General features: G+C 45.0%; 2 protein-coding genes across 2 annotated transcripts in view; one reads left to right on the top strand and one right to left on the bottom strand.

Moving 5' to 3' along the window:
* arfgef3 (ARFGEF family member 3) overlaps positions 1-24,703 on the bottom strand; it is a 131,553-nt gene that overhangs the window by 84,270 nt on the left and 22,580 nt on the right. The window contains exons 2-3 of the mRNA XM_068045507.1: positions 23,889-23,940; positions 19,658-19,739 (exon numbers count right to left, since the gene is read on the bottom strand). Coding sequence (XP_067901608.1) covers positions 19,658-19,739; positions 23,889-23,940 — 134 coding nt within the window. The remainder of the gene's footprint in view (positions 1-19,657; positions 19,740-23,888; positions 23,941-24,703) is intronic.
* On the top strand, positions 138-14,871 carry LOC137376619 (endonuclease domain-containing 1 protein-like). The gene is made up of 2 exons (XM_068045506.1): positions 138-624; positions 6,939-14,871. Exons 1-2 carry the CDS (start codon positions 325-327, stop codon positions 7,656-7,658), a joined length of 1,020 nt encoding a protein of 339 aa, XP_067901607.1. The 5' UTR covers positions 138-324; the 3' UTR covers positions 7,659-14,871.

Below are 24,703 nucleotides of genomic sequence, written 5' to 3'. Positions count from 1 at the left end.
TCACAGGGCTAACTATTCTTATCACAGTCTATAGATTATTACAGAGAAATATTCAGAGACTTTCCTGAAACTGAGTGGTTTCCATGGAAACTGGCACCTGACTAGTTAAAAGGGGAGTGGAGTTGTACGCACTGAGGAACAAAACATTGAATTTATATTGGACGTTGCACTGAGAACATCCTTCTCAAAGTGATTCTTGAGTGTTCCAGAGTTACCCTCATTGTGGAACTGAGCCCAGCAAAACTGGAGCAGCAGAGAGAGTGAAACAGACTAATCACTTTGCTATTTAACTGGGAGAGGAATATCATTTTGCGGAGCCTGAATATGGGGACAGGAAATCTGGCCATACTCCTGCTCTTGGGAGTCCTCAATCTCGGGATAGTGCAGGGGGAGGTGATCCAGGATTTGAGTAAATGCAACTGGTTCTTTCAGGGCAAGATCCCACCGCAAGGATTCGCCACTCAAAACCGAGCCAAAATCTGTCAGAGATACAAGAACCACTATCACTTTGTAACGCTGTACCGTCCAGACCTGCGAATTCCAGTCTATTCTGCTTACAGGTATCCCTGCACCATTGGTGTCGATAAGAAGCAGAGACCCACACCATGGTTTTATGAGCCACAGGTAAGCAATAATGTTGATTGCGACTATACCATTTACTTTATATCCGAAACCAACCCGTTGCTTGTGCATCACAAGGCAATTCCAACGATTACCATGTATCGCTGAGGTTTCCGTACACCCTGAGATTTCTCTATGTTGATCATTGAGAGATTAGGTTGTTGCTGTCATTGGTCAACAAGGGAAATATAGTTGGAATTTTCCAAAATATTTAAACTTGTGAAAGAGTATGAGAACTTGGATTTATATAGCGCCTTTCACTGCTATGGGACATACCAACGCACAAAGCCCCACTAAATGTTCTGACATTAACACGCTCGAAATCCTATCATTACACAGAGTTAAAATCGAGCCCAATTAATTGAAATGTGACTGGCAGGAAATGAGTACAATATACTCCTTTTTCAATTTAATGGATTTTTTTATTCATTTGTGGGATGTGGGCATCGCTGGTAAAACCAGCATTTATTGTCCATCCTTAATTGGCCTTGAGAAGGTGGTGGTGAGCCACCTTCTTGATCCACTGCAGTCCATCTGGTATAAATACACCCACAGTGCTGTTAGAGAGGGAGTTCCAGGATTTTGACCCAGCCACAGTGAAGGAATGGCGATACAGTTCCAAGTCAGGATGGTGTGTGGCTTGGAGGGCAACTTGGAGGTGGTGGTGGTGTCTGCTGCCTTTGTCTTTCTAGGTGGTAGAGGTCGCAGGTTTGGAAGGTGCTGTCGAAAAAGCCTTGGTGAGTTGCTGCAGTGTATCTTGTAGATGGTACACACTGCTGCCACTGTGCACTAATGGCGGAGGAGGTGAATGTTGACGGTAGTGGATTGGGTGTTGATCAACCGAGGTGCTTTGTCCTGGATGGTATCGAGCTTCTTGTTTTGTTGGAGCTGCACTCACAGAATCGTTACAGTGCAGAAGGAGGCCATTCGGCCCACAATGTCTGCACCGACTCTCCAAAAGAGCAATTCCCTCAGTTCCATTCCCCCACCTTCTCCCCATAACTCTGCACATTCTTTCTTTTCATATAACTGTCTAATTCCCTTTTGAAAGCTTCAATTGAACCTGCCTCCACCACGTTCTCAGGCAGCACATTCCAGACCTTTTTCACGCAGCGAGTGGTTAAGTTTATCCTCATGTCACTTTTGCTTCTCTTATCAAATGCTTTAAATCTGTCTCCTCTCGTTCTCGATCCTTTCACGAGTGGGAACAGTTTCTCTCTACCTACTCTGTCCAGACCTCTCATGATTTTGAATACCTCTATCAGATCACCTCTCAGTCTTCTCTTCTCCAAGGAAAACAGTCCCAACTTCTCCAATCTATCTTCATAACTGAAGTTCTTCATCCCTGGAAACATTCTCGTGAATCTTTTCTGCACTCTCTCCAGTGCCCTCAGGTCCTTCCTCAAGTGCAGCGCCGAGTTGGACACAATACTCCAGCTGAGGTCCAACTAGTGTCTTATACTAGTTCAACACAACCTTCTTGTTCTTGTATTCTATGCCCCTATTAATAAAGCCCAGGATACTGTATGCTTTATTAACCGCTCTCTCAACCTGTCCTGCCACCTTCAATGACTTATGCAAATATACACCCAGGTCCCTCTGCTGCTGCACCCCCTTTAGAATTGTACCCTTTATTCTATATCGTTTCTCCATGTTCTTCCTAGCAAAATGAATCACCTCACATTTTTCTGCATTGAATTTCATCTGCCACCTGTCTGCCCATTCAACCAACTTGTCTATGTCCTTTTGAAGTTCTACACTATCCTCCTCACAGTTCACAATGCTTCCAAGTTTAGTATCATCTGCAAACTTTGAAATTGTGCCTGTGCACCAAGGTCTAGCTCAATAATATATATCAGGAAAAGCAAGGGTCCCAACACTGATCCCTGTGGAACTCCACTACAAACCTTCCTCCAGCCCAAAAAATATCCGTTAACTACTACCCTCTGTTTCCTGTCACTCAGCGAATTCCATATCCACTTTGCTACCATCCCTTTTATTCCATGAGATACAAGTCTGTTGTGAGGCACTGTATCAAACGCCTTTTGAAAGTCCATGTACACCACATCAACAGTATTGCCTTCATCAACCCTCTCTGTTACCTCCTCAAAAAACTCCAGCAAGTTAGTTAAACATGATTTTCCCTTAAGAAATCCATGCTGGCTTTCCTTAACTCGCATTTGTCCATGTGACTATTAATTTTGTCCTGAATTTTTTTTTTCCCAGAAGTTTCCCCACCACCGAAGTTAAACTGACTGGCCTGTAGTTGCTGGGCTTACCTTTCAACCCTTTTTTGAACAAGGGTGTAACGTTTGCAATTCTCCAGTCCTCTGGCACCGCCTCCGAGTCTAAGGAAGACTGAAAAATTATGGCCAGTGCCGCTGCAATTTCCACCCTCACTTCCCTCAGTATCCTTGGATGCATCTCATCCGGTCCTGGTGCTTTATCCACTTTAAGTACAGACAGCCTATCTAATACATCCACTTTATCAATTTTAAACCCTTCTAGTGTCTTACTTACCTCCTCTTTCACCATTGCCTGGTAAAGACAGATGCAAAGTATTCATTTAATAACTCAGCTATGCCCTCTGCCTCCATGTGGAAATCCCCTTTTTGGTCCCTTGTCAGCCCCACTCCTCCTTTTACCACCCTTTTACTATTTATAGGTCTATCATAAACTTTGGGATTTCCTTTAATGCTAGCTGCCAGTCTCTTTTCACACTCTCTCTTTGCTTCTCTTATTTGCTTTTTCACTTCCCCTCTGGACCTTCTATATTCAGCCTGGTTCTCAATAGCATTTTCTACCTGGCATCTGTCATAAGCACACTTTTTCTTCTTTATCTTAATCTCTAGCTCTTTTGTCATCCAGGGAGCTCTGGATTTGTTTGTCCTACCTTTCCCCTCTGAGGGAACATACCTTGACTGTGCCCGAACTATCTCTTCTTTGAAGGTAGCCCATTGTTCAGCTACTGGTTTTTCTTCCAACTTTTGACTCCAATTTATTCGCCCCAGCTCCATTCTTACCCCTCATCCAGGCAAGTGGAGAGTATTCCATCACACTTCTGACTTGTGCCTTATCGATGGTAGACAGGCTTTGGGAAGTCAGGAGGTGAGTTACTCACCGCAGAATTCCCAGCCACTGACCTGCTCTTGCAGCCACAGTATTTATCTGGCTGGTCCAGTCCAGTTTCTGGTCAATGGAAACACTCAAGATGTTGATAGTGGGGGATTCAGCGATGGTAATGCCGTTGAACGTCAAGGGGAGATGGTCATGCCTGGTACTTGTGGGACGTGAATGTCACTTGCCACTTATCAGCCCAAGCCTGGATATTGTCTAGGTCCTGCTGCATGCAGGCATGGACTGCTTCAGTATGAGAAGTTGCAAATGGTATTAAACACTATGTAATCATCAGCAAATATCCCCACTTCTGACCTTATTTTGGAGGGAAGGTCATTGATGAAGCAGCTAAAGATGGTTGGGACCAGGACAATACCCTGAGGAACACCTACAGTGATGTCCTGGGACTGAGATAATTGGTCTTTAACAATCAAAACTATCTTCCTTTGTGCTAGGTAAGACTCCAACCAGTGGAGAGTTTTTCCTCTGATTCCCACTGTCTTCAATTTAGCTAGGGATCCTTGATGCCATACTTGGCCAAATGGCCCCTTGATAACAAGGGCAATTACCAGAGGGGAGGCGGTGGCGTAGTGGTATTATCACTGTACTAGTAACCCAGAGACCCAGGTACTAATCTGGAGACATGGGTTAGAATCCCAGCACAGAAGGCAGAATTTGAATTTAATTAATAAATCTGGAATTAAAAGCTAGTCTAATGATGGCCATGAAACCATTATCGATTGTTGTAAAAACCCATCTAGTTCACTAATGTCCTTTAGGGAAGGAAATCTGCTGTCCTTACCTGGTCTGGCCTACATGTGACTCCAGACCCACAGCAATGTGGTTAACTCTTACATGCCCTCTGAAATGGTCTAGTTGTACCTAACTGCGACTAAGTCAATAAAAAGGAATAAAACCAGATGGACCACCTGGCATCGACCTAGGCACCGGAAACAACAACAGCAAACCTAGCCCTGTTACCCTGTAAAGTCCTCCTTACTAACATCTGGGAGCTTGTGCCAAAGTTGGGAGAGCTGTCCCACAGACTAGTCAAGCAACAGCCTGACATAGTCATATTCACCGAATCATACCTAACAGACAATGTCCCAGACACTGCAATCACTATCCCTGGGTATTTCCCGTCCCACCGACAGGACAGACCCAGCAGAGGTGGCGGGACAGTTGTCTACAGTAGGGAGGGAGTTGCCCTGGGAGTCCTCAACATCGACTCCGGACCCCATGAAGTCTCATGGCATCAGGTCAAACATAGGCAAGGAAACCTCCTACTGATTACCACCTACCGCTCTCCCTCAGCTGATGAGTCAGTACTCCTCCATGTTGAACTCATGGCTCTCACTGCATATGCCGAATGACCTGCCCAGTAGTGCCAGTTATTTTTGCAGGCGTGTTACAATTGGTTACTCAGATGAACCCTGAGTAAAATTTCCTGTTTGTAAGAGTAAACTAGAAAAATATTAAAATTAACTCCTATTAACCCATTGTTGAAAGAGGTAGCTACGGAGATAGTGGATGCATTGGTGATCATCTTCCAAAATTCTATAGATTCTGCAGCAGTTCCTGCAGATTGGAAGGTCGCAAACGTCATTCCACTATTTAAGAAGGGAGGGAGAGAGAAAATAGGGAATTACATACCTGTTAGCCTTACATCACTCGTTGGGAAAATGCCAGAATCTATTCTAAAGGATGCGATAAATGGACACTTGGATAATAATGATCTAATTGGACATTGTCAACATGGATTTATGAATGGGAAATCATGTTTGATGAACGTGTTGGAGCATTCTGAGGATGTTACTAACAGAATTGATAAAGGGGAGTAGGTGGACGTGGTATACTTGGATTTTCAGAAGGCTTTTGATAAAGTCCCCCACAGGAGGTTGGTTAGCACAATTAAAGCACATGGATAGGAGGCAATATACTGGCATAGATTGAGGATTGGTTAACAGGCAGCAAGTAGAGAGTAGGAATAAACGGGTCATTCTCACGTTGGCAGGCTGTGACTCGTGTGGTACCGCAGGTCTCAGTGCTTGGGCCCCAGCTGTTCGCTATATATATCAATGATTTGGATGAGGGGACCAAATGTAATATTTCCAAGTTCGCGGATGACACAAAACTTGGTGGGAATGTGTGTTGTGAAGATGCAAAGCGACTTCAAGGGGATTTGGACAGATTTAGTGAATGGGCAAGAATGTGCAGATGGAATATAATGTGGAAAAATGTGATGTTATCCACTTTGGGAGGAGGAACAGATGTGCAGAGTATAATTTCTTAAATGGTTAAGAGATTAGAAAGTGCAGATGTACAAAGGGACCTGGGTGTCCTTGTCAACAAGTCACTGAAAGTCAACATGCAGGTGCAGGAAGCAATTAAGAAGACTATTGGTATGTTAACCTTCATCACAAAAGGATTTGAGTCCAGGAGTAGTGAAGTCTTGCTTCAATTGTATAGAACCTTGGTTAGACCACACCTGGAGTATCATGTGCAGTTTTGGTCTCCGAACCTTAGGAAGGGTTTTATTGCCACAGAGGAAGTGCAACAAAAGTTCACCAGACTTGTTCCTGGGATGGCGGGACTGTCCTACCAAGAGAGATTGGGGAAACTGGGCCTGTATTCTCTAGAGTTTCGAAGAATGAGAGGTGGTCTCATTGAAACCTACAAAATACTAAAAGGGATAGACAGGGTAGATGCAGCTAAGATGTTTCCCCTGGTTGCAGAGTCTAGAACCAGAGGAAACAATTTCAAAATAAGGGGGAAGCCACTTAGGACAGAGATGAGGAGAAATTTCTTTACTCAGAGGTTGTGAATATTTGGAATTCTGTACCCCAGAGGGCTGTGGAAGCTCAGTCATTGAGTGTGTTTAAAGCAGAGATTGACAGATTTCTAAATATCAATGACATAAAGGGATTTGAGGATAGTCTGGGAAAAAGGCATTTCAGTGGATGAACAGCCATGATCATATTGAATGGCGGGGCAGGATCGATGGGCTGAATGGCCTACTCCTGGTCCTTTGTTCCTAACCACGATTTTTTTCTGTGGTCCTGAGTAATTTCATTCTTGTACTGAGAATACCAGATTGAGCTGTGAAAAGGGATATGTTAGTTGGGGTTAATGAGATTTCCCTTTTGCTCATCTCTTAAACTGTGAATATTTTCTAATGTGTGGATGTATGCTGGTTTTAGATTGATGATCCACAAGGCTCGCCTGAAATGACAAGCAGCAAAGATGTTTCCAGTGAGCATCAGGCAGTGGATACAGATTACCAGAACTCAGGATATGACCGAGGCCATCTGTACCCATTTTCCTTTAATAAGAACGACAGTGGCACTGCCACCTGCACCCTGACTAATGCAGTCCCGCAGACACACACAGCCAACGTGAACTGGAATAAGGAGGCAGAATCTACTGTCCTGAACTTGGCAAAGATATGCCACAAATCCAACCGGTCGATGTATGTGATGACAGGCTCAACCAATCAAACCAACATCAAACTGAAGAACAGGGTCACAGTGCCTGAGCTCGCCTGGACTGTTCTTTGCTGCACATCTTCACTGCACCAGAATAATGACCCCTGTCTAAACAACAACATGGAGTCAGAGGAGCAGAATGTGCCGACATATGGTAAAGACTTTTCTGCTGCATTCATGAAAAAGATGGCACCAGAAGAGGCCGCGGTCAGACTGACTGTGAGAGAGCTGCAGAATGAATTGAGAGTGGGCAAGATATTTGACAGTTGCAGAGGAACAAGTGCAGATGATGAGGAAGAGACTTTCAAAGCAGTGACAGGTCTGATAGAGGAAGTAGCCAACTACAAAAACGGAGCAGAGTCGGTCAGGAGCTGGTCATGGGTATTTGCAGTAATGTGCTGTGTCCTCTCGGAGATCGGGTTCAAATGGATTTAGTAGCTGAGGATTGTCAAATTTGCTGTGAGTTCTCACGGTAATGCTAATTTAGTGCGTTAGCCTCATAACTCTTAATCCCCTTACCTAGCAGAAAACTGTCAATTCAATCTCACTCTTGAAATTTTCAATTGAAGCCCAGTCTCAACAGCATTTTGAGGGAGAGAGTTCTAGATTTCCACTCCCCTTTGTGTGAAAAAGTGCTTCCTGACATCACCCCTGAACGGCCTGGCTCTAATTTTAAAGTTATTCTCCCAAATTCTAGTCTCCCACACCAGAGGAAATAGTTTCTCTCTATCTACCCCATCAACTTCTTTAACGATCTTAAACAACTAAATTAGATCCACTGCTTAATCTTCTACACTCAAGGGTATACAAGCCTAGTCTGTGCAAACTCTCCTCATAATTGAACCCTTTTTGCCTCTGCTGAATCTACACTGCACTCCCTCCAAGGCCAGTATTTTCTTCCGGATGTGTGGTGCCCAAATTGAATGCAGTACAGCCAGAATTTTATAGAATTGTAACAGAACTTCCACCCCTTTGTATTTTAGTGTCCTTGAGCTAAAGGCCAACATTCCATTGTAGAATTATAGAATAGAATCATAGAATGGTTACAGTGCAGCCTGTCAAATCTGTACAAGCTCTCCAAAACAGCTACTCAGCTGGCCCCACTCCCCACCCTTTCCCCATAGTCTAGCAATTTTGTTTTCTCATCAAATTGTCTTTTCAAAACAACAATTGAATCTGCCTCCACCACACTTAGCATTTCAGATCCTAACTATTCACAGCATAAAAAGGATTTTCCTCATGTCACCTTTAGTTCTTTTGCAAATCATCTTAAATCGGGGTCCTCTGGTTCTCAATCCCTCTGCCAATGGGAACAATTTCTTTCCATCTACTCTGTCTAGATCCACCCACAGAGTAACCTTTTAAATTATTTGTTTACACCTGTCCGCTAACATTTAGGGATTTCTGAAGAAGGAATCCTAAATCTCGCTGCTCCTTCACAGTTCCCAGCTTCTTGCCTTTTAGAAAATAATCTGATTGGTTTTTGCTGGGCCCAAAGTGGATGATTTCACACTTCCCCAGGGTGAACTCCGTCTGTCACAGTTTTGCTCCTCAATTAATCTACCAATGTCCATCTGCAACTGATCATTGTCACGCCCCTCACCGCTTTCCCGTCCTTGTTTTCCAAGACTCTGAATAGACTTCTGGTGTTCATTTGCCAACAGATTCATCGACCTCCTGACAGTCAATGCTAAATAACTCAACAGTATTTGTTGAGTCTCATTGTAATCAAACCAAAGGAAGGAAGTCATTTCAGGAACTCATTAACAATTCAGAAACCCAGTGAATATTGTTCCCAAGTAGTTTAATTCCTCCGAGGAATTTTTTCCCAATCAATGGATCTTTTCTCTCTCTCACTTCTGTTCTTCATCGATCTACAATGTCAGAGTCTAGTTCCCAATATCTCCTAAGAGGCCTGTCCCAGTGCAATTCAAATTCTAACCCTAACCCAACCCCCAATCCAAGGAAATTTGCTTGCCAACAATTCCAAAATCTGAAGAGAATCCCATTTCCAATTGACCTAAATTGTTAAAGATTGCCTCTCTACCTGTGTCAGAGCAACAAGAGTATAGGTCTTGTTACAAAGTATTTCTGGTGGTGGAACGTTATGTTCTGTGATAAACTGCCTTTCAGCAATGCAAGGTTCACTTCCCTTTCAAGAGGATTCATGTCTGGAAACTCAACAATTGGGTTGTTTCTTACTGGGATATTTCCGACTGTCACTCTTGATGTTGGAATGTTAAACAAGAGAACAAACCTTAAAGATATTTGAAAAGCCAACTTTTCCAAAGCCAAAGTCAGCTGTACTGTTTATGAAGACACAGATGCTGACCCTGCCAACTGCTGCAGGTTTGTTGGTATTAACATGGGCATTACCATGTCAGAGCTGCTGTGCTCCTTGAGATTCGTCAATACCAACTTTTGTTAACTTTTATCTTCACTCTTTCTTGTCCTTAAGGACAGGACAGTCTCCATGGTAGCTCCAGGTAGGAGTTGGAGCTCAAGCGAGGCGGTGGCGTAGTGGTATTATCACTGGACTAGTAACCCAGAGACCCAGGGTATTGATCTGGAGGCATTGGTTAGAATCCCACCAGAGCAGAAGGTGGAATTTGAATTTAATTAATAAATCTGGAATTAAAAGCGAGTCTAATGAGGGCCATGAAACCATTATCGATTGTTGTAAAAACCCATCTGGTTCACTAATGTCCTTTAAGGGAGGAAATCTGCTGTCCTTACCTGGTCTGGCCTACATGTGACTCCAGACCCACAGCAATGTGGTTAACTCTTACATGCCCTCTGAAATGGTCTAGCAAGCCACTGAGTTGCATCTAACTGCTACAAAGTCAATAAAAAGGAATAAAACCAGACGGACCACCCGGCATCGACAACGACAATGGCAAACCCAGCCCTGTTGACCCTGTAAAGTCCTCCTTACTAACATCTGGGAGCTTGTGCCAAAGTTGGGAGAGCTGTCCCACAGACTAGTCAAGCAACAGCCTGACATAGTCATACTCACCAAATCATACCTAACAGACAATGTCCCAGACACTGCAATCACTATCCCTGGGTATTTCCTGTCCCACCGACAGGACAGACCCAGCAGAGGTGGCGGGACAGTTGTCTACAGTAGGGAGGGAGTTGCCCTGGGAGTCCTCAACATCGACTCTGGACCCCATGAAGTCTCATGGCATCAGGTCAAACATAGGCAAGGAAACCTCCTACTGATTACCACCTACCGCTCTCCCTCAGCTGATGAGTCAGTACTCCTCCATGTTGAACTCATGGCTCTCACTGCATATGCCGAATGACCTGCCCAGTAGTGCCAGTTATTTTTGCAGGCGTGTTACAATTGGTTACTCAGATGAACCCTGAGTAAAATTTCCTGTTTGTAAGAGTAAACTAGAAAAATATTAAAATTAACTCCTATTAACCCATTGTTGAAAGAGGTAGCTACGGAGATAGTGGATGCATTGGTGATCATCTTCCAAAATTCTATAGATTCTGGAGCAGTTCCTGCAGATTGGAAGGTCGCATGTTGAACACCACTTGGAGGAAGCACTGAGGGTGGCAAGGGCACAAAATGTACTCTGGGTGGGGGACTTCAATGTCCATCACCAAGAGTGGCTCGGTAGCACCACTACTGACTGAGCTGGCCGAGTACTAAAAGACAAAGCTGCTAGACTGGGTCTGTGGCAGGCGGTGGGGTAACCAACACAAGGGAAAAACATACTTGACCTTGTCCTCACCAATCTGCCTGCCGCAGGTGCATCTGTCCATGACTGTATTGGTAGGAGTGACCACCGCACAGTCCTTGTGGAGACGAAGTCCTGCCTTCACATTGAGGATACTTTCCATCGTGTTGTGTGGCACTATCACCGTGCTAAATGGGATAGATTTCGAACGGATCTAGCAATGCAAAACTGGGCATCCATGAGGTGCTGTGGGCCATCAGCAGCAGCAGAATTGTACTCAACCACAATCTGTAACCTCATGGCCCGGCATATCCCCCACTCTACCATTACCATTAAGTCAGGAGACCAACCCTGGTTCAATGAGGGCATGCAGGAGGGCATGCCAGGAGCAGCACCAGGCATACCTCATAATGAGGTGTCAACCTGGTGAGGCTACAACCCAGGACTACTTGCATGCCAAACTGCATAAGCAGCATGCAATAGACAGAGCTAAGCGATCCCATAACCAACGGATCAGATCTAAGCTCTGCAATCCTGCCACATCCAGCCGTGAATGGTGGTGGACAATTAAACAACTAACTGGAGGTGGTGGCTCCACAAATATCCCCATCCTCAATGATGGGGGAGCCCAGCACATCAATGCGAAAGATAAGGCTGAAGCATTTGCAACAATCTTCAGTCAGAAGTGCCGAGCTGATGATCCATCTCGGCCTCCTCCTGATGTCCCCAGCATTACAGATACCAGTCTTCAGCCAATTCGATTCACTCCGCGTGATATCAAGAAACGACTGAAGGCACTGGATACTGCAAAGGCTATGGGCCCTGACAATATTTCGGCAATAGTACTGAAGATCAGTGCTCCAGAACTTGCCGCACCCCTAGCCAAGCTGTTCCAGTGTAGCTACAACACTGGCACTAACCCGGCAATGTGGAAACTTGCCCAGGTATGTCCTGTACACAAAAAGCAGGACAAGTCCAACCCAGCCAATTACCGCCCATCAGTCTACTCTCAATCATCAGCAAAGTGATGGAAGGTGTCATCAACAGTGTCATCAAGCAGCACTTGCTTAGCAATAACCTGCTCAGTGATACCCAGTTTCGTTTCCGACAGCGCCACTCAGCACCTGACCTCATTACAGCCTTGGTTCAAACATGGACAAAAGAGCTGAACTCAAGAGGTGAGGTGAAAGTGATTGCCCTTGACATCAAGGCAGCATTTGACTGAGTATGGCATCAAGGAGCCCGAGAAGAACTGGAGTCAATGGGAATCAGGGGGAAAAATCTCTGCTGGTTAGAGTCATTCCTAGCGCAAAGGAAGATGGCTGTGGTTGTTGGACGTCAAGCATCTGAGCTCCAGGACATCACTGCAGGAGTTCCTCAGGGTAGTGTCCTTGGCCCAACCATCTTCAGCTGCTTCATCAATGACCTTCCTTCAATCATAAGGTCAGAAATGGGGATGTTCGCTGATGATTGCACAATGTTCATCACCATTCGTGACTCCTCAGATACTGAAGCAGTCCGTGTAGAAATGCAGCAAGACCTGGACAATATCCAGGCTTCGGCTGATATGTGGCAAGTAACATTTGCGCCACACAAGTGCCAGGCAATGACCATCTCCAACAAAAGAGAATCTAACCATTTCCCCTTGACATTCAACGGCATTACCATCGCTGAATCCCCCACTATCAACATCCCAAGGGCTACCATTGACCAGAAACGGAACTGGAGTAGCCATATAAATACCGTGGCTACAAGAGCAGGTCAGAGGCTAGGAATCCTGCGGCAGGTAGCTCACCTCCTGACTCCCCAAAGCCTGTCCACCATCTACAAGGCACATGTCAGGAGTGTGATGGAATACTCTCCACTTGCCTGGATGTGTGCAGCTCCAATAACACTCAAGAAGCTCGACATCATCCAGGACAAAGCAGCCCGCTTGATTGGCACCCCATCTACAAACATTCACTCCCTCCACCAACGACACACAGTGGAAGCAGTGTGTACCATCTACAAGATGCACTGCAGCAACGCATGCACCAAGGCTCCTTAGACAGCACCTTCCAAACCCGCAACCTCTACCAACTAGAAGGACAAGGGCAGCAAATGCATGGGAACACCACCACCTGCAAGTTCCCGTCCAAGTCACCCACCATCCTGAATTGGAACTATATCACTGTTGCTTCACTGTCGCTGGGTCAAAATCCTGGAACTCCCTTCCTAACAGCACTGTGGGTGCACCTACCCCACATGAACTGCAGCGGTTCAAGAAGGCAGCTCACCACCACCTTCTCAAGGGCCATTAGGGATGGGCAATAAATGCTGGCCTGGCCAGTGACACCTACACCTCCCATGAATGAATAAAAAAAAGGTTTTATTTCAGTGCCAGTAACTATGGGTGTACCAAGCACATTTTAGGATGTCCTCAGCTAAAAAGATTAGCTCTTGCATTTTCAGAGTCCTGTAAACACACACAATGCAGTCACCCATTCTGGTAGAACCTGATGCCCCAATTAGCACAGTGAAAGCAGCCTGAACTGGCCCTGCAGTGGTTGGAGGCCAATAGGATGATGAATGTGTGATCGTCCTTGAACAGATGGTCCATCAAGCCTTGGGAGAACCTTGACACCAGAATAGATGTCTCCCTACATGACTAAAAGTGGGGAAATAAGGGAAGCATCTAATTGGGAACCTGCTTTTGGTCAAACAAATTAAAATTCATCAATTCTAGATTCTGGCCCATGCCTATCCATTCGAGTCTGTTCATCATTTTAACAGGGGTCTTGACTGGGGGGGATTCTCTTTGTAATAGTTTAAGGTACTTAGGAGTTTGCCCAGACAAATCAGAAGTTTTTTTGGGAAGATCAGAAGCTAGATGCAGTGAACGGGACTGTATGAGCTGGTAAAATAAGAGTTATAATATGTTCTCCAGCACAGACAAAGTTACCATAGCTACTAGGCGGTGGGTGGTCAGTGCTCCATTAAAAGAAACTATGGTGTGGCACCAAAAACATTACACTGACGTGGAGTGGGTTTACTCGGCTATGTCTCCTTCAGCACAATGACCCCCTGTTACCACTGAACGTTCAGGGGATGTAGTCTTCTGCTCTGTTAGTGGCAGTGGAAACAGTGGATGCTCTCAAAGGTCACAGGAGTTCTCCTAAACGATGACCTTGACTGTTGAAAGAGTTGGACAGAGTGGGGATGACTATCAGCAATCACAATCCAGCAGTTACTGATTTCTACTCAGTAAACTAGTGAGATAGAATATCGTGCTATGCTCCCATTCTCTCTCCATCCATATGGGACTAACTGCTGCAGCCTGGAAACAACAGTCACATTTTGGGCAGAGAAAGATGTGTCTCCTGATAGGAAGTAACAAGGGGCAATTCTGGAAGGTTACCAGGTTAGAATTAGTCAAAAGAACAGGGAAGGGATTTATGATGCCTTGAGTTGCTTTCTTTGTGTGATTTTAAGCGTTGTGATTAATTAATTAAAGGGGATGTAAATTTGATTAATTAGATATATTATGCACCAGATATATGTCAGTGCATCTTCTGAATTTTACTCTGTTTGCAGGTCTGATGTGGTTTGATTAATTGGTTTATATGTAACTTCTAGTTATTCACTGATGTCATGACTTAACCTTTTGTGTAGCTTCCATTTTAATACTGAACTTTTATTTGAGTCAGATATGATTTAATTATTAAATTTGTATCTAACTTGTAGTTATAGATTTGTGTGGATATAATTTGTCCTTTTGTCCAGCTATGTTATGATTATTTTGTATGTATCATGAATTTTACTAATGTATGGTGTGCATGAGCGGTGATGTGACAAATTCACCAACACCTGCTCACCCACTGTAACCCGGGGAAACAGCTGCAGAAACTCCAGAACGTGCGGTTCACAAATACTGAAAATCGTGGTTGTGATATTTGCGAATAAAGTGATGTTACTGATTCGTTTTAATTTTGTTATTGTGAAACCTGTTACAAAAAGTGTTGCTGCCTCTGGGATTAGTTACCTTGCCCAGCAGCAGAACAGCTCAAACAGGAACTGAATCCTCCAGCTTTGAAATAAACACTGCCCTTCAAACAGGTCGTTGTGATTGTTACCAACATGGGTGCTCACAGTAAAGTGAGCCGGATCAGCAACAAGGCTGATGGGGTAGACAGAACCTAATCAAAATTACTTGGACAGTAACAGGTTAGTCCAAGTGTGACAGTAACCAGTTAATCCCAGAGTGACAGTGCAGGTTAGTCCAGGAGTGAATGACAGTAACAGGTTAATCCAGGAGTGACGTAACTGGTTAGTCCATGAGTGAGTGACAGTAACAGGTTAATCCAAGAGTGAGTGACAGTAACAGGTTAATCCAGGAGTGACAGTACAGGTTAGTCCAGGAGCGACATAATTGTTAGTCCAAGAGTGACATTAACCGGTTAATTCAGCAGTGACAGTAATGGGTTCGTCCAGGAGTGATATTAACGGGTTAGTCCGGCACTCAGTGACAGTAACCTGTTAATCCAGGAGTGACCGTAGTGGGTTAGTCCAGGACTGAGTGAGGGTAACGGGTTAGTCCAGGAGTGAGCGAGCGAGAGTAACGGGTTAGTCCAGGAGTGAGCGAGCGAGAGTAACGGGTTAGTCCAGGAGTGAGCGAGCCAGAGTAACGGGTTAGTCCAGGAGTGAGCGAGCCAGAGTAACGGGTCAGTCCAGGAGTGAGCGAGCCAGAGTAACGGGTTAGTCCAGGAGTGAGCGAAAGTAACGGGTTAGTCCAGGAGTGAGCGAGACTAACGGTTAGTCTAAGAGTGAGTGAGAGTAATGGGTTAGTCCGGCAGTGAGTGAGAGTAATGGGTTAGTCCAGGGCTGCACACTGATAGGGGGAGCACTGCCTGGAGGATGCAGCCAGCAGGAAGTGTGAGCAACATGACCAACAGCTGAATATCAGGTAAAGTGTTGTAATCTCTGTTCATTGATTTCTATGATACGCAGAGCAGTGGACAATGCTCCCCACCAGCAATGCATCCAACACTTCCTCCTACCACAACCCCATCCCCGAACATCAAGCTATTGTTTCCAGGACTGTCACTGACCTCATCTCATCTCTCCAGTGCCTCCAATCTCATTGTCCCTCAAACCTGGACAGTCTGCTTCTAGCTCCTTCCCAAGATCCATAAACAGGACTGTCCTGGTAGACACATTGTTTCAGCCTGTTCCTGCCCCACTGAAATGATTTCTTCCTATCTCGACTCTATTTTTTCTCCGCATGTCCAATCTCTTCCCACTGTCATGCAGACCCTTCCACCTGCCAAGAATGAGGCATATTAATTTTGTCATATGAACTTTGCTTTTCTTACTGTTGCTGGAGTGAGGAAATGACTTGTTAAACAGATCAGCTGTGGCTGGAAAAACATTTGTATACTAACAGACAGTAGTTGGAGGGACAAAGGGGCTACTCCCTGCTCCAATTTAACCCACAATGGTCTTTGAGCACCAGGTATTGTGTGTAAGAAGAGACATTCCAGGGTCAGCTAAGACAAGAGAATCCACGTGGTCAGACCAGCTAGTCACATGACTAACCTGCTTGGCAACCTGGGTTTTTCTGAATTGTACGAAGAGTTTAAACTGGAAAAGACTGTTTGCTCCTGGAGTGAGAAGACCTCTCCTGTCTGCTCCCATCTCTTTCTCACAAGCCTCTGGACCCATTGAGGACACATGAACTTCAAGGGAGAAAAGTCTCCTACATCAAACAATGTTTAAGAAGAATACTGGGCCCCAACGAAAAGCAAGACCTATCTACAATCAAGGCCTTTCCAGCGAGCTCGAAGAACTGTAACTAAAACTATCTTCAGATATTGCCTCAAACTTTTCCACTTTATTTCTTCTGCTCTTTTCTGTCTCTATCTGCATGTGTGTATCGCGTATGCATGCTAGCATGGGCGCGTCGCATATCCATAGGCGTTAACCAAGTTAGAGTTTAAGTTTAATAAAGTTCAACCTTTTTTCTTTAAACCTAAGAAAACCTGTTTGGCTAGTTTCTTTGCATTATAATTGGAAGTTGGTGAACAGGGATCCATGAGGGCGAACTAAAAAAAACGGTGTGTTTAAAATAAAACCCTGTTACAGCAAGACCAGGTGAAGGCTGAGAGGGAACCCCTTTCTCACCGGTCGTAACCGTGGCGGCTACCATCCTGGATTTTACCCACCGACAAACGAGAGAAATTGGAAGTGGGAAGCTAAATTGTTCCCAATCAAAAAAGAGCAAGATTTCAATACAGGTTCCCTGAACTGAAAAATTTCATCAACTTCGCTACCAATTTCCACCCTTCTTTCACCTTCACATGGTATATCATAAGAACATAAGAAATAGGAGTAGACCATTCGGCCCCTCGAGCCTGCTCCACCATTCAATATGATCATGGCTGATCTTCTGCCTCAACTCCACTTTCCACCCACTCCCCAAATCCCTTGATTCCCGTCTATCCCAGCCTTAATATATTCAATGATGGAACATCCACAACTCTCTGGGGTAGAGAATTCCAAACATTCTGACTTTTCCTTCCCTTCCTCGACTTCTCTGTTTCCATTTCTGGGTATAGGCTAACAACAAATACTCACCATAAGCTCACTGACTCCTACAGCTCCCTCAACCACACTTCCTCACACTCAGCTTCCTGTAAGGACTCTATTCCATTCTTCCAGTTTCTCCATCTCCGTCGCATCACCTCTGATGATGCAACCTTCCACACCAGCGCTTTGATATGTCTGCCTTTTTCCTCAACTGAGGATTCCACCCCCTGCCACTGTGGTTGACTGGGCCCTCAACTGTGTCTGTCCCATTTCCCACACTTCTGCCCTCACCCCTTCCCCTCCTCCCAGAACCACGACGGGGCTCCCCTTGTCCCCATCTTCCACCCCACCAGCCTCCATATTCAACAGATCATCCTCTGCCATTTCTGCCACTTCCAGTGTGATGCCATCACCAAACGCATCTTCCCCTCCCCACCCCTTTCAGCATTCCAAAGGAACCATTTCCCCTGCGACACCCTCGTCCACTCCTAATCGTCCCCAACACCCCTGCCACTCCCATGGCACCTTTCCATGCAAACGCAGGCGATGCAACACCTATCCTTTCACCTCCTCTCTCCTCACCATCCAAGACGCCAAACACTCCTTCCAGGTGAAACAGTGATTTATGTGTACTTCTTTCAATTTAGTATACTGTATTCGCTGCCTACAGTGAGGTCTCCTCTACATTGGGAGATCAAACGCAGACTGGGTGATCGGTTTGTGGAACAACTCCATTCAGTCCGCAAGCTTGATCACAAGCTCCCAGTCACCTGTCATTTTAATTCTCCACCTTGTTCCCACTCTGACCTTTCTGTCCTCGGCCTACTGCAGTGTTCTAGCAAGCTCGAGGAAAAGCACCTCATCTTTCATTTAGATATTTTACAGCCTTCCGGACTCAACATTGAGTTCAACAATTGCAGACTGTAATCTCTTCCCCCATTTTGTCTCCTTTTTCTTTGCAGGTTTTGGTTTTCCTCTCGTTTTTCTTTTGTTTTTACTTTTGGGACGCTAGCTGTTCATCATCCTGTCAATCATCCTGTCATACAGTAAATGGAAAAGTCCTGGGGAAAATTGATGTACAGAGAGATTTGGGTGTTCAGGTCCATTGTTCCCTGAAGGTGGCAACGCAGGTCAATAGAGTGGTCAAGAAGGCATACGGCATGCTTTCCTTCATCGGACGGGGTATTGAGTACAAGAGTTGGCAGGTCATGTTACAGTTGTATAGGACTTTGTTTCAGCCACATTTGGAATACTGCGTGCAGTTCTGGTCGCCACATTACCAAAAGGATGTGGATGCTTTGGAAAGGGTGCAGAGGAGGTTCACCAGGATGTTGCCTGGTATGGAGGGCGCTAGCTATGAAGAGAGGTTGAGGAGATTAGGATTATTTTCATTAGAAAGACGGAGGTTGAGGGGGGACCTGATTGAGGTGTACAAAATCATGAGAGGTATAGACAGGGTGGGTAGCAAGAAGCTTTTTCCCCCAGAGTGGGGGATTCAATTACAAGGGGACACGAGTTCAAAGTGAAAGAGGAAAAGTTTAGGGGGGATATGCGTGGAAAGTTCTTCACGCAGAGGGTGGTGGGTGCCTGGAACGCATTGCCAGCGGAGGTGGTAGACGCGGGCACGATAGCGTCTTTTAAGATGTATCTAGACAGATACATGAATGGGCAGGAAGCAAAGAGATACAGACCCTTAGAAAATAGGCGACAGGTTTAGATAGAGGATCTGGATCGGCGTAGGCTTGGAGGGCCGAAGGGCCTGTTCCTGTGCTGTAATTTTCTTTGTTCTTTCTTTGTTCTTTGTTCAATCACACCTCCTCTAAACACATCTTTTGTTTCTTTACTTGTCCCATTACCACTCCCTCTGGCTTTGCACATGAAACCTTTCGTCATTTAATCTCTCCTGCCCCCCACCCTATCACAGACCTTTCCCTTATCCACCCTCCCCCCTTTCACTTGCATAAAACATTTCTAACCTTTGCCAGTTCTGATGAAAGGTCACAGACCGGAAACACTGACTCTGTTTCTCTCTCCACAGATGCTGCCAGACCTGTTGAGTATTTCCAGCATTTTCAGTTTTTATTTCAGATTTGTAGCATCTATTTACCGATGCGGTTTGAAAACTCCTTTGCAAACCAATGAGGTAAATCCCCCTTAAAATGAAGCTTCAGTACCAACCTGCATTCCAGCTAATGCATGCTGAGCTAGTTTGACATTCTTGGATTCCAGAGCAAGCTTCAGAGGAACTAGGCATCGCTCCCTAATAGGAAGATTCAAGGAGAATAAGTCAAAGACTTTTAATAATCCAGTGCATCCTATTATCAAAAGAAATTTGCATTTATATAGTGCTTTTCTCCATCCCAGGATGTTCATACTTAACTTTTGAAGTGTAGCCACGTCACTGAATTGTCAATCCCGAGGACAATCTTCAGCTCCACAATATCGAATGGTACATTGAACAACAATTTTCCTTGTTTTAAAATTCCTCATGGCCTCATCCCTCCCTATCTCAGTAACCACCTTCAGCCCTACAACTCTCCGAGATCTCTGCGCTCCTCCAATTCTGGCCTCTCGGGAATCCCCAGTTTTCATTGCTCCGAAATTGGCAGCTGCCTGGGCCCTAAACTCTAGAATTCCCTTCCTAAACCTCTCCGCTTCTCTCTCCTCCTTTGAGGTGCTCCTTAAAACCTACCTCTTCACCTGTCCCAATACCTACTTATGTGGGCCAGTTTCACATTTTGTTTGATAAAGCTTCTGTGAAGTGCCTTGGGAAGTTTTGCTACTTTAAAAGCACTATATAAATACAAGTTATTCTTATTTTGAAAGGAAGGTTGAACCCACATTCTGCATTGTTAGAAATAAATTAGTAACTTGCCATAGCATTGCTGCGATGTGTCAGAGGAGTGTACCAATCTTAACAGGCTCGTTACAAATATACCAAGAGAACGACAGAAACTGCAGCAGCTGCACTGAGTCTGTCCCATTGTAACTAGGCCACATCATCCCCAGTGCTCCTAAAGCACCAGCAGCCATGTTATCTCCCAGAGGTGAGAAAAAATAATCCTCGGGCGATTCAGGGAAAAAAACTCGATTCTGTGAAATTCCTTTCTGACTCCCGATATAAAATCACCTTTCAGAGGATTTTATGAAGCACCTTGTAAAGGTAAAACTTCCCTTGAGTTTGTCAGACACCAGGTCCATAACCTGCAGAAAGTTACCTTTCAGCTCTCTCTCCCTCTCCCTGTTTCATGTCAATAACCCAAACCAAGTCTGCTCCTGCTCCTCTGCCGATGTCTCAGTATAGCCAGCACCTTGGAGGCATGCAAGAGTCATAAGTATATATTAACAATTTGGACATAAATGTAGGGGGCATGATCAAGAAGTTTGCAGACGACACAAAGATTGGCCGTGTGGTAGATAGCGAGGAGGATAGCTGGAGGAAGATATTGATGGTCTGGTCAGATGGGCAGAAAAGTGGCAAATGGAATTCAACTTGGAGAAGTGTGAGGTGATGCATTTGGGGAGGTCAAACAAGGCAAAGGAATACACAATTAATGGGAAAATACTGAGAAACAGAGGAAGTGAGGGACCTTGGAGTGAATGTCCACAGATCCCTGAAGGTAGCAGGACAGATCGATAAGGTGGGAAGAATCCTTTACTTTATTAGCTGAGGTATAGAATATAAGAGCAGGGAGGTTATGCTGGAACTGTATAACTCATTGGTTAGGCCACAACTTGAGTACTGTGTGCAGTTCTGGTCACCTCATTACAGAAAGGATATAATTGCACTAGAGAGGATACAGAGATTTACGAAGGATGTTGCCAGGACTGGAAAAATGCAGCTATGAGGAAAGATTGGATAGGCTGGGGTTGTTCTCCTTGGAAAAGAGAAGGCTGAGGATAGATCTGATTGAAATGTACAAAGGTTTGCTGGTGAAATGAGGGGCTGGTTAGAGTGGAGGTGAAGGGTCTATTCACCTTAGCATAGAGGTCAGTGATGAGGGGGCATAGATTTAAAGTGACTGGTAGTAAAATTAGAGGGGAGATGAGAAAAAACTTTTTCACCCAGAGGGTGGTGATGGTCTGGAACTCACTGCCTGAAAGGGTAGTTGAGGCAGAGACCCTCAACTCATTCAAAAGGAGTCTGGATATGCACCTCAAGTGCCGTAATCTGCAGGACTACGGACCAAATGCTGGAAGGTGGGATTAGAATCTATGGATTGTTTTTCGGCCGCACAGACGCGATGGGCCAAGTGGCCTCTTTTGGTGCCTCCAACTTTCTATGATTCTATGAGTAAGAGGTCTCTTCCTCCAACATTTCCTCTGCAGCACGGCACAGCTCAGGTGGCACGGCACATAGTGCGACGAAGCAGGGAGTGTAAAACCCAGCTTTACCATGCCACTGCTCTTCCCTTCATCACCCAATCATCCAGGGGGTTAAACTCGTGTTTAGTAACGTACTGAGTTGAGGTACAATGGCAAATTCAGCCCCAGATACTGAATCACAAAAAATCTATCTCACAATGACAAGTTTGAACAGGACGAGGCAGGTGACTGTGGCACTCAAGAGAAATGGCTGCCAGCAACACCCCAGAACCTGTCCCGGGCAGTGATTTATTGCGTGTGAGTCTACAAAAGTTGCTGAAGCATAATATCCACAAGAACACCCGCCGCTGAGCCCATTAGGAAGGGTCGCAGGAAGAAAGCACTTGCTTTAAACCAGAAAAATCAATCAAATTTAAATGCACTTATGAGTCATGTCAGGGGATTGCGTCTGATGGCTGTTGTGGGTTCAAATTGCCAAACTCAGACATGGTATTTTCTACAGAACTCATACCAACCCTAAGTGCTTACCCTCTTATTCTTTGAGTGTGTGTATTCAGCTAATCACCTTTATCTGACAGAACCCAACTGGTTCACCTGTCTCCTTTTAAAGGAAGGAAATTGATTGTCCATTCCTGATCTGGGTGACACATGACTCTATAGCAATACGGATCGGCAATAAATGTGAGTCTTTTCTACAACGCCCACATCCCGACAGTGAATAATAATTTTAAAAATAGCCTTCACAGCCGTCAGGTTCATCAGCACAATTATATCAGTATAGGTGTGAGCAGGTCAGTTCCTCTGGCTGTGCATAAATCAGGATCTAAAAGTTTACGCAATAGCTTGCTGTGCAGCAGGACTGTCAAATGTGTACATGAGGAATTCAGAGGCGTTTGTGACTGGTTTGTTTCAATTAATCAATCTCCAGACTTCTGATACTGCATTGATATGTTCAATATCTCACCTAAGTTCTCTAAATGATTCCATTGGTGAAGAAACCTGTTTACCAGGTTATGAAGAGTTTTCTGAGGTAGCTGATGTTATCCATCTGTTGAAATGGCAAGTAACACTCGCACCACAAAACTGCCAGGCAATGACCATCTCCAACAAGAGAGAATCCAACCATCTCCCCTTGCTGCAGGTTCAATCGAGGCATTCCAAGAAGAGAATTAGACTATTATCTGAAAAGAACGAATGTGCAGGGTTCCAAGGAGAAGGCAGGGAAATGGCATTCGGTGAATTGCTCATTCGGAGAGCCAGTGCTGACACGATGGGTCAAATGGCCTCCTTCTGTGCTATAACAATTCTGTGATTGTGATTCTGGAAATTCAGCAGCGAGTAACTCATCTTCTGACACTCCCACTTATCCAAGGCACAAGTCAGGAGTGTGATGGAATACTCTCCACTTGCCTGGATGTGTGCAGCTCCCACAACTCTCAAAAAGCTCGACACCATCCAGGACAAAGCAGCCCGCTTGATCGGCACCCCATCCACCACCTTAAACATTCACTCCCTTAACCACCCAACGCACAGTGGCAGCAGCGTGTATCATCTATAAGATGCACTGCAGCAATGCAGCAAGGCTCCTTCAACAGCACCTTCCAAACCCACATACTATCCAGTAGTAGGTTTATATTGCAGTCAGACAATTATATGCCCCTGTGATGCAAATGTTATCCTTTCAACATTAATGGGGTGTAAAATGGGCAGGTGTTATCGGCCATTAGTTAATACAGCCCACCCTATTCTTCTATACACTGAAGACGGGGGAAAGGCCCCAGTTCAAGTTGGAGGTTGTGCCCAGTAACTTTCCATATTCACAGGGTTAAGTTTCAGATCACAGGCTCACCTGTGGAGGATGCCTTTGTGGTGATAACCAAGTTAAAGATATTGGGTGAAAACCCGAGTAGTAACCAGTGGAATTTTTCATTCTTTTGTACTTGTAATATTTACATGAAGAATAGGCTGCTTCGAAGAACACTATGTTAGATAATGGATTATCCCAGGGTTAGTTCTAACGCATGAAAAACAGGCTACATTCAAATCTACATGCTTAAGATTTTAATAAAACTGAAAGGCTTACCTCAGTTGATAAGTAGGCAGTCTGGCAGCACCATTTTCAGATTCCAGTGTCTCTGAAAAATGAGTAAACAGGATTCAATTATTTTTAAAGTAGAGTCGCACAGTCTGGAGTATATCCCTGACGTCAGGCTCTGCGGGTACTCTATATGTTAACGTTCCTGTCCCCTCAAGGTTTCTCCAGTAGGCATAAGGAGAAAGACCATCGAAGATCAATCATTCACCTATCACCCTAGTCCTCCCTGGCCTACATTGGCTCCTGGTCCACCAATGTCTCGATTTTACAATTCACATCCATGTCTTCAAGTCCCTCCACAGCCTCGTCCCCCACTATCTCTGTGACCTCCACCAGCCCTGCAACCTTCCGAGAGCTCTGAGCTCCTCCAATTCCGGCCCCTTGTGCTTCCCCCACTCCTTTCACCCCACCATTAGCGCCAATGAATTCAGCTGCCTCGGCCTTAAGTTCTGAAATTCCCTCCCTAAACCTCTCTACCTCTCTACCCTCTTTAAAGACACTCATTAAAACCTATCTCTTTGACAAAGGCTTTGGTTACCCGTCCTGACAGCTCCTCATGTGGCTTGGCATCAATTTTTGTCTGATTACTCTCCTGTGAAGCCCCTTGGGCTATTATTATTGCTGTTGTCTATCTTTTGTCTTTGCTCTTCTTCATTCCCATTAGATGGAAAGCCTGATATAAAATTCCAAAGTAACATTCCCATTACCACTACACTTCCAACTATCCAGAAAACCAAATCCCAACACTAACTTGACCCGAAAACCCCATGTCCAATCGGTGACTGCCCAAGATTAACAGCCCA

This window comes from Heterodontus francisci, chromosome 13 (assembly GCF_036365525.1).
Source record: "Heterodontus francisci isolate sHetFra1 chromosome 13, sHetFra1.hap1, whole genome shotgun sequence".
In the NCBI taxonomy this organism is placed as follows: Eukaryota; Metazoa; Chordata; class Chondrichthyes; order Heterodontiformes; family Heterodontidae; genus Heterodontus; species Heterodontus francisci.
Note: the sequence above shows the minus strand (reverse complement) of the source record. Positions and strands in the feature narration are given on the sequence as shown.